Raw genomic sequence first — 11,050 nt, 5'->3', positions numbered from 1 at the left:
GGAAAGCAGCTGATTAAACCAGGAAAAACAAGAGAAAGATTGTCGTCTCCCAATAACCCGTTTGGTACATATCCAGGACAAATACCTGATCCAATATATCCGTCAGACATATCCTATTATCCACCATCAGACCAACCCTATGAAGGGCAGATAATTCCCTCATTTCCAATGATAGCTGTACCGAACCCAAGAGCAGGAGAGGGACAGCCAGAAGTGATGTGTTTCGGCCCTGGACAGTCGAAAGATGTTAAAAAAAAGCTGTAGAAGGTATCCCACACACAAAAATAAAACTAGGGGACTGGGAAAATGGGGTAAGAGGGCTATATGAAAGTTACCGTCTCAATGGAATGGAGATAGAGAGGGTAATTTGCCATTCATGGGCGCCAATTGGTACATGATCAAATGGGACTGGGATCCTAAAGGTCCCGGCGAACCACACCCAGTCCTACAATACGAAGACAAAGTATTGGCCGCCCGATTCACCGCATTGATTACCAGAGCTCAAAATAGATATCAAGCCAGAGCAGACTGGATAAACTGTTCTGTCTATCAGAAGAGGTCATTTTTGGAACAGCATCCCAACAAACATTAGAGAATGTCCAACACATTTAAAAAGCATCTTAAACAACTTCTTAAAAGTTCCCAGTTATGTCATCATTGTGACTAATTGTGTTGATGTAATGTAATCTGCCTGAATGTGAGCTAATGTTTTTCTAGCTTGATATTGTCATACTTTTGTGTTGTATTATCTTGTATGTTGTTGTCTTGCTGCCTCGGGACTACAGGTGAACATTAGCATTTATGCTATAACCTGGCTCATTTACTGTCCCGCTTCACTAGGACAGGAACCCAAAAGCAGACAAGGACAAGGTAAGTAGAGTGGAAAAAAGCTAAGTATTTATTTGGTTTTGGTACGTGGAAGCAGGGGAATCCAGCTGGTGAGGCAGTGGGTGGAATTGAGTCGGCTGACGGATTAATGCAGACTCAGTAATAAAGGTGATGCAGACGACCAGACGGTGATGGAGAGAATCTTCCAGATCCCAAAACTGAAGACAGAGGAACAGGCAGATTAGCAACGGTAAAACGTCACAAAAGAGCAGAACAAACTCCTCAAACTTACTAACTGGCACTCTAGTAAACATACTGGTGAGGATAACGATCCGGCAGGGAATGGATGTCAGTTCACGGCTTAAATGGTGGAGAGGTGATGATCAGGACCAGGTGTGCAGATTGAAGATGAGATACAGGTGAGTGTGATTGCAGATTCTCCCGCCTTGCTTCGTCGCCAGGCAACTAGACAGGATGCGTTCAGGAACTCAGAAAAACACAGACTCACAGGTGAAAACAGAAACTGAGGCAGAAAGTGAACCTAGGAAGCAGGATTCCTGACATTTACAGTCTGTACAGAAATGTTAGATTGTTCATTAATGTGCACAGTCCTGAATAAATAAATAAATAAATAAGGGATAGAAATTAACCGCTGTCTGCAGAAAGACAATGACGACATAGATGTTTATTTCGAAAGCGGTCCCAGACCGTAAGGTGCCTTACCCCCAGATAAGTGATTTTGTGGAAAAACACGTGATCGATTACCGCACTGCTGGAATAACGCCGGTCCGCGAGCATGCCAGACATGCCCAAAACCATCTTAAGAAAAAGAACGGTAATAAGAATAATCAGAATAATCAGCTTTTCACAACTGTACACAATGTCCGAAAATGTTGGCAGGGACAGGGGAAAGTTTAGGAGCAGAGGAAAAGGGAGGGGTAGATTGGGCAGCTCAGACAAGGATTTGTGTTTTGTGTGTGGAAAACGAGGTAACTGGGCCAAAGACTGCAGACAGAAGAAAATAACAGCAACCTGTGAGCAGACTGACACACAAGATGTTCCTGCATGACTAGAAACAGATAAGGAGCAGACAGAGAGGACGGGTGAACAAGAGACCGAGACTAAAAAAACTGATGAAGAACTTTTGACGTTTGAAAATGTGGAGTTAATGTTACAACAAGACACCAGACCAGAAATTACTCTGACTATCATGGGGCAAAACATCTCTTTTCTGTGTGATACGGGTGCATCGAGGGCTGTCTTACAACCTGATGATTTGCCAAATCTGACTCTGAATTATGTAAAATCAGCAAATGGGATAGTTGACGGGGAGAAATTGTCCGTTCCGATTACAGTGTCAGATGGGGAAACAGGAAACACACACCACTGTCAGCTTGGTTTGTCAAAACTCTGTCCATGCAACCTTTTAGGCAGAGATTTGTTGAATGCACTGAATATAGCCGTGGTGCCATATAGGGATGGACTACGCGCTATGAGATCACACAGGTTACAAGATGCTTTTGTCCAAGAGGGGGAATTACCATTGCATTACTGGTACAGCCTAGATCTAGTAAATACAGGTCCAGGCTCCATAACCGACAATCTCAATAATGAACTTGTTGGCTGCTATACAATGACCTAAAAATGTAATTATTGAACGATGCACAACACTGAACCCATCCACACTAATACCGATTAACACTGATGGAACACCACATGACTGTTTTATCAGGAATAGCTCAGAAAGCTTTACCTCGACCTGACCTAACTGACATTCAATACTCTGATGCACAGTTGACTATGTTTGTTGATGAATCTTGCAAAAAGAACCCAGATGGCACAAATGCTGCAGGATTTGTGGTGGTAACACAAGAAAAAGTGCTAATGGCTAAACCTTTACCAAAACATTATTATGCACAAGCTGCTGAATTATCGGCATTGACAGAAGCATGCAAACTGGCTGAAGGAAAAATAGCTACTGTTTACACTGATAGTCAATATGCATTTTCAACTGTTCATGTGTTTGCTCAGCAGTGGAAAAATAGGGGCATGGTTACATCAACTGGTAAGCCTATAAATCATAAAGATCTGATTTTTAACTTGTTGGCTGCTATGCAATGACCTAAAAATGTCGCAATATGTAAATGTAATGCACATACCAAAGGGACAAACCTGATTTCAACAGGAAATCACAAAGCTGATCAAGCAGCAAAACAGGCAGCCCTCTTAACAGAGGAGCTGCTGCTGGAGAACCCTGATAACTTTAACATAGATCATCAAGTATTGAAAGATATGCAAACCACTGCTCCACAAACTGAGAAAACAAAATGGGCAAACAAAGGTGTTTCAAAGATCAGACAGGACTGTAATTCCTCCAAGTACCTAATTAAAAAACTAAAAATCCCTATCCTTACCAGAGTCAATATAGTGTGCAGTAACTTCTAAATAATGTTGATTCCTCACTGACGTCCAGTGATCACCGGTTAATGAGACAGCGTTTGCAGCACCTTGCAGCAGTTCCAGTTTGGCTGCTTTCTCCGTGTCGTACAGGCTGTGTAAACCTACTGTCCCCCTCGCTGCAATGAGACGGGTCAGAACATGACAACCGTAGTACGTCTTGAGACCTGAGTCCTCTACGATGCTGACAGGTCTGCAGTTAGTTGCCACCCATTTCGCAAGAGCTGTAGTCATTTGTTTTGATTTGGTTTCATCCACAGGTCGGCAAGTAGCACTCGTAGCACTCTCCAAAATACTGCTTTCCTTGAGCCCGCTAGCATCAACCTGAGTCACGTTAATGAGCTTGTAGGTGGTAGCTCAAGCTTGACGTGCTTCGGTGATATTTTAATTCAGCTTTACACAATGTGCATATAGCTTTCGACTTGTCTACGAGCCGTCCGGGAGTTTTGGAAAACAGCCCTACTAGATCCCAACAAAAATGGACCGCCAACGTCCATGGCATCCATTTAGACTTCCAGGGCTGTGCGGTATTAGGGGAACAATGTGTTTCCTTTCCATAGCTGCACTAATTATAGTGTTACCAATAATATGGCATTAAAAGATGCTAAAGAACAGAGAAACAACCAAAATCCATGCTACAAATCCGAATCTGATACCAACCACTAATCCACAACCGCACCTACCAACCGTGCCTACCAATGACCATCGACGAGTAAAACGAAGCTCCACACTCGATTACATTAACCAGGGGCAAAACGCAGTGATTTACTGTGGACCCCTGTTCAGATCAACAATTGGTGTGCGAGGTGAGAGGGTGGGCTACTGATCAAACCTATCTCTGCACAAACTGTACAAATTGGGACCATGTTTTCCAACACTCAGATTCCGGGTTACAGAGCCGACAACTAACAGACGTCCAGATGGACATTAAGTAAAAAACCGTCAACTAGGAATTCACCGAAGTGGGATAGTATAGTGACAGTAAGAAATGTAAGCAAAACAGACCAGGGTATCTATTGGATGTGTTTAGATGTAGCTGGAAAAGACCCATGTGAGAGAATCACTATCCGCGTACAAGAACCTTCAGTCATTGAACCCGAAACAACCTTTAATCTGCAAGATCAAATTGTCACCTATCCCACCGACTTGACCCTTAAAGATAAAATAGCTTTGGAAACTGGATTTGCTTATAAAAATGATTGGTTAGAATGACTGATGTACACTGCAAAACAAACTAATGTTAGCAATTGTATAGCATGTTCCGCTGGAAGGCCACAATTAGGTACCACACCATTCAAATTGGACAACCAAAATGATGCCACAGGGTTGTTTAGCTATGCCTCTCTAAGCCTTACACCTAAAATGGAGCAAATTTAATAAAGACATTAAATGTATTGTTTCCCCCAGTTTCCACCTGTTGCTTCAGTTCTTCCAATTACACCTGTTTCTTGAGATCAGGATGGGGAAGAAGTGTGCGCCAACTGAGCTCGTATTGGTGTTCGGAGAACATTGACATCACTACCGACAACGGTAACTACTTAGCCTCATAGTTTGTTAATCAAGGCACCAGTAGAGCTGACGTATGGTGGCTGTGTGGGGACCATCAGTTGTGTCCTGTATCACCTCCACTGTGGACAGGGAAGTGTGCGTTGGTACAGCTATTAATGCCGTTGCACCTTTTTCCCGTAGGAGACTTTAAGCACTTGTCTTCAAGGCTTCAAAAACAGCACCCAAACCATGTCCCGTACCGAGCAAGGAGGGACGCTCCTGGTAGCATGTTTGATGACAACATTTACATTGATAAAATCGGAGTACCTAGAGGCGTACCAAACCAGTTCAAAGCGCGCAATCAGATTGGAGCAAGTTTTGAGTCATTCCTTTTCTGGTGGGTAACAATAAACAAGAATGTGGATTGGATACATTTTTTCTTCTTTAATCAACAACATTTCTTTAATTACACACGTGATGCTGTGAGGAGCATAACTGATCATTTAGGTCCGACTTCTTTGATGGCTTTGCAAAATAGGATGACCTTAGACATGCTGCTGGCCGAGAATGGTGAAGTCTGTCAACAACACAGCACCTGATGGCAGCATCACTAGAGCCCTAGAAGGCTTAACCTTATTAGAAGAATTAGCAGAGGCTTCAGGCATAAATGACCCATTCAATGACCTCCTGCAATCCTGGTTTGATAACTGGAACACTTTCATTTCTTCTCTCCTAGTTTCTGTTTCAGTTGCTGCATCTCTCCTGGTGGCATGTGGGTGTTGTGCGATACCTTGCCTCCGGGGTTTAGTGCACAGATGGATTTAAACCATGATGACAAAAATCATGTATCAACAACTGGAGCACGGAGATTATGATGAGAGCAACATCTGATTAAAAATGAAATTATTCTAACAGGCCCAGACACTAAATACAGGTTGCAGAGTGTACATAAACCTGTCAAGAGAAGTGGAGCCTGTGTGACCCATCAAGTCACACAGGCTGCGGAGACAACATTCATCAGTAGGTTTCCTCTTCAGGTTTGAGAGCCGGGCCTCTCAGTTTAGTCAAATCCAATTCAGATGAACTCGTCAAACAGTCGCTGAGTTCTTCTCCGTAATCAGAGCTGTCACTTTCTGACGTCCTCACAAACATGTTCAAACTAAACGACTCATAAAGACGCTTAATAAGAAGTGTGTGCAAAGTACTGACAGAGTACTTCATGTCCCAGGGGGTGGAGCCAGATGTTGTAAACATCTGGGGCTCACTCTAAATCTAGTTCTCCCAAGGAGATTTTTATCCCATTTACCGGAGCTATTTGCACTACATTTCAAGACATTTCAGATAATAGAATGACAAAACATCTGTACGTCATTTGGTAAAACATGATAGTTTCCATGGAAATATCTAATTGTTCTTCAATTGTCTTTATCATTCTGAAACCAGAACACTATAGATTATACACTATTGAAACACGCTCACTTTCGTATACACTATTAAAAACTTAAAAGCCCTCATATACACTATTGAAACCCTTTAATTAGTGATAGACCGATTTATACTGGCCGGCCGATATATCGGGCTGATACTTGCGTTTTTACGTGTATTGCATCGCAGCTGCTGCGTTTGCCGATAGTTTTTTCACGGCATTATTTACAGACAGGCGTCCACAGGCAGCTCTGTGTTGCTGGAGACGCTGCAGTTCACGTGCAGACCGTGCACTGCTCCTCCCCCACTAGCAGAGTGCTGGTGCTGGAAGCCTGGCAGGTGTTCTGATGCTGGAAGCCTGGCAGGCTTGCTGGTGCTGGAAGCCTGGCAGGCGTTCTGATGCTGGAAGCCTGGCAGGCGTTCTGATGCTGGAAGCCTGGCAGGCTTGCTGGTGCTGGAAGCCTGGCAGGCGTTCTGATGCTGGAAGCCTGGCAGGCTTGCTGGTGCTGGAAGCCTGGCAGGCTTGCTGGTGCTGGAAGCCTGGCAGGCTTTGCTGATGCTGGAAGCCTGGCAGGCTTGCTGGTGCTGGAAGCCTGGCAGGCGTTCTGATGCTTGCTGGTGCTGGAAGCCTGGCAGGCGTTCTGATGCTGGAAGCCTGGCAGGCGTGCTGATGCTGGAAGCCTGGCAGGCTTGCTGGTGCTGGAAGCCTGGCAGGCGTTCTGATGCTGGAAGCCTGGCAGGCTTGCTGGTGCTGGAAGCCTGGCAGGCTTGCTGGTGCTGGAAGCCTGGCAGGCGTTCTGATGCTGGAAGCCTGGCAGGCTTGCTGGTGCTGGAAGCCTGGCAGGCGTTCTGATGCTGGAAGCCTGGCAGGCTTGCTGGTGCTGGAAGCCTGGCAGGCGTTCTGATGCTGGAAGCCTGGCAGGCTTGCTGGTGCTGGAAGCCTGGCAGGCTTGCTGGTGCTGGAAGCCTGGCAGGCGTTCTGATGCTGGAAGACTGGCAGGCGTTCTGATGCTGGAAGCCTGGCAGGCTTGCTGGTGCTGGAAGCCTGGCAGGCGTTCTGATGCTGGAAGCCTGGCAGGCGTTCTGATGCTGGAAGCCTGGCAGGCTTGCTGGTGCTGGAAGCCTGGCAGGCGTTCTGATGCTTGCTGGTGCTGGAAGCCTGGCAGGCGTTCTGGTGCTGGAAGCCTGGCAGGCGTTCTGATGCTGGAAGCCTGGCAGGCGTTCTGATGCTGGAAGCCTGGCAGGCTTGCTGGTGCTGGAAGCCTGGCAGGCGTTCTGATGCTGGAAGCCTGGCAGGCTTGCTGGTGCTGGAAGCCTGGCAGGCGTTCTGATGCTGGAAGCCTGGCAGGCTTGCTGGTGCTGGAAGCCTGGCAGGCGTTCTGATGCTGGAAGCCTGGCAGGCTTGCTGGTGCTGGAAGCCTGGCAGGCTTGCTGGTGCTGGAAGCCTGGCAGGCTTTCTGGTGCTGGAAGCCTGGCAGGCTTGCTGGTGCTGGAAGCCTGGCAGGCTTGCTGGTGCTGGAAGCCTGGCAGGCTTTCTGGTGCTGGAAGCCTGGCAGGCTTTCAGCACCATAAATTACAAATCAAGCACTTTATTTCAATGGCTACTTTTCAGGTTTATTGTTTTCTTAAATTATTTAAATGTGTTGACAAAGGACATTTTGTGATGACCTGATTATATCTGTCTTATAATATGTCAGCAAGCAATGCATCATCCAGGCTGTGTTATAGATGTTGATGAAAGCCTTTTAGCCTTGCACAGTTAACCATATGCAGTGCACCCATCCATATGATGCACACTGCACAGATAATTTGGGTGATATGAATGTAAGATGATTGCAGAAGTGACACTGATCTGTGTTTTTGTTTATTATTTTTAAAGAAATGGCAGAGCAGATTCCGAAAACAAATCCAGTGTGGCAGGGTTTACATTTTTATGATGTAAATTTAGGGAGCAAAAGCAGTATCGGCTCCAAATATCGGCTCAAGAAAATTGGCATTGGCACTGAAAAATCCATATCGGTCAATCCCTAACTCTAATACACTGCTCTAAATGCTCTAACACACACTACTTAAACGCTGATAGTGATAGAAAACTCTGCTCATTTCTCTGTGACGGAGCAGTTTTAGCGAGGAAAGTAGAAAGGACAGAGACTGACTGACTCTAAACATGAACACTGTACTTTGTGGTGTTTCAGGAGGAAAAGGGCCTCAGTTATACTCTCATATCAGTTTCACATTTTCTCCGTCAGCTTTGTATGAAACCCTGGAATGAAGACAGGAAGAAATACTTTGTTGATGTTAGTTTATTCATCATGTAAAGCTTCAGTTTGTTCACACATCCCATCAGGAAAGTCTGTTCAAAGACTCTTGTTCAATGATTTCATCAACACATTCACTTCATCCACACAGAACCAGAATCTCAGCTATGTCAAAGAGAAGAAGGAGTTATTGATTATGATTATGACAACATTTGGTCCGCCAAACAAATAAATGTAAATCTAGATTTCTTTACAAATGTCCACAAAGAGAACACAGTGTGTAGGATAAAGGAGGTCTGGTGCTTTCTCTCTTCAGAGCCATGCAGTGGAAGAGAAACTAAATACACTTTTAGTTTGATTTGATTTCTGTGTCACGCCAAACATTTGGGATTACGAGACACCACTATTTAACAGACATCTTCCTGTCCCACAGATACATAACGTGGAGAAATACATGGATAACAAACAACAGCTAATATCTACACATCATCTCGGTAAAGATCTTTTTTAACATATCGTCCTGTTTCAACAATCAAAGGTAAAATAACAGATCTCAACTGAGCACATCGAGAGCTTCTGGGGCTCAACAAAAAACATATCACTTCTAAAACATCAATACAAGCAAAAGAAACGTCAAACAAGTTAACAAACACATTTCGAAAAGCCACTAAATGTCGACGAAAGTGACAAAAAATGTTGGTAGAAGCAAGAAAAATAAGAAAATGCAACAAAAATGTGTAAACACATGAAAAACGTCGAAAACACTGACAAATAGATGGCGAAAAAATAGAATGTCTCAACAATCAGCTCTCAGCAACAAACATGGAGACTAAATAAGTCAAAGAGTTAAAACACAGAATGAATCCCTTAAATGACTTCTGTCTATTTCAGTTTACACAACTCAGCAGAGGCTCCAGAATAACCATAAATATAATAAACCCTTAGTCCAGCATAGAGGGGCTGAGTGAATGTGGTCTGGACTCTGTGGAGGAGAGTCATGGTTTCAGAGACGCTGTAGAAGGACAGAATACCTGCACTGTGATCCAGGTACACTCCTACTCTGGAGGACTCAGGACCTGAGACGCGAGTTTGGACTTTGTTGGACCAAAATGTATAAATGTTGCTGTAACAATCTAACGCCCAAGATTTGTCATTTCGTCCAAATCCACATTCATCCAACATCCCTGCTCTGCTGATATTCTTGTATGCGACTGCTACATAAACTCCCCCTCTCCTCTCCACCTCCCAGTAACAACGTCCAGTCAGACTCTCTCTACTCAGGACCTGATACCAGCCGGTGAATCTGTCTCGGTGACTAGAATAAGACTGTTGTTGACTCATTAGTGTTGCTTTCCTGTTCCCCTTAGATAATAACAGGCGTTTGTTTGCTGTGTTTGGATCCAGTGTGATTTCACGTGAATATTTTAAGAATCCAGCTCTGGTCTTGGGCTCTGGTTGTGGCAGTAAAATGTCCACTTCAGTCCCTGTCAGTGAGACGTTTGTCCACTTCTCTCTCAGGACGTCCTGTAGTTTATCTCTGACTTCTGACACGGCCGCTGTCACGTCCTCAAAGCAGCTCAGAGGACAGATATGGATGCTGGATGTAGATTGGCTGAGTGGTGACAGTGAGGGGTAGTTGTGTAGAAACTGGTTGTGATCCTCTGTGTGTGAGAGCTTCTTCAGCTCAGCGTCTTTCCTCTTCAGCTCAGTGATCTCCTGCTCCAGCTTCTCCTGGAGCTCTTTGACTCGACTCACTTCACTTTTCTGCTGGGATCTGACCTGCTGCTTCACATCAGAGCTTCTTTTCTCCAGGAGACGGATCAGCTCAGTGAAGATCTTCTCGCTCTCCTCCACTGCTTCATCAGCAGAGAGATTGATGGCCTCCGCCTGCTGTTGAAGCAGCTTCACATCTTTCTCTCTGTCCTGGATTCTCTGCTGGATGTTTTGTCGACTCCCCTCGAGCTTTTTCTGCCTCTCAGTCCTTTCTGCTGCAGCTGAGACTGTGTCGTGGCCTTTATGTTCCTCCATTAAGCAGATATAACAGATAAGCTGCTGATCAGTACGACAGAACATCTTCATCACCTCATCGTGACGAGAGCAGACGTTCTCCTGGAGCTTCTTGGACGGCTCCACCAGCTTGTGTTTCTTGTATGGAGCTGATTCATAATGAGGCTGAAGGTGTTTCTCACAGAAAGAAGCCAGACATTGAAGACAGGACTTGTGTGCTTTGAGTTTTCTCCCAGTGCAGACATCACAGGCCACATCTTCAGCTCCAGCATAGCAGTGATCAGGAGCAGCTTGGAGTCCAGTCTTCTTCAGCTCCTCCACTAAAACTGCTAACATGGTGTTTTTCAGCAGGACAGGCCTCGGTGTGAACGTCTTCCTGCACTGAGGGCAGCTGTAGATGTACTTACGATCCTCTCCATCCCAGTGGCTTTTAATACAGTTCATGCAGTAGCTGTGTCCACAGGGAGTAGTCACCGGATCCTTCAGTAGATCCAGACAGATGGAACAAGAGAAGGTTTCCTGGTCCAGCTGAACTCCTTTCTGCGCCATTTCACCTCTCGCTCAGTGACAACGACTGTCTGAGTCTC

At 45.1% G+C, this 11,050-nt stretch overlaps 1 protein-coding gene across 1 annotated transcript; it reads right to left on the bottom strand.

Moving 5' to 3' along the window:
• Positions 1-8,485: 8,485 nt before the first annotated feature.
• LOC144513917 (tripartite motif-containing protein 16-like) lies at positions 8,486-11,050 on the bottom strand. Its single transcript, XM_078245108.1, has one exon. The coding sequence runs from the start codon at positions 11,010-11,012 to the stop codon at positions 9,339-9,341; it is 1,674 nt and encodes a 557-aa protein (XP_078101234.1). The 5' UTR covers positions 11,013-11,050; the 3' UTR covers positions 8,486-9,338.

Source organism: Sander vitreus, unplaced genomic scaffold (genome assembly GCF_031162955.1).
Source record: "Sander vitreus isolate 19-12246 unplaced genomic scaffold, sanVit1 ctg380_0, whole genome shotgun sequence".
Classification (NCBI taxonomy): domain Eukaryota; kingdom Metazoa; phylum Chordata; class Actinopteri; order Perciformes; family Percidae; genus Sander; species Sander vitreus.
The sequence above is the reverse complement of the archived record's forward strand: the minus strand, read 5'-3'. Positions and strand labels throughout refer to the sequence as shown.

Bases quoted from the DNA above. Each gene is read 5' to 3' on its own strand.
- LOC144513917 (XM_078245108.1), bottom strand. From the start codon at position 11,012: ATGGCGCAGAAAGGAGTTCAGCTGGACCAGGAAACCTTCTCTTGTTCC.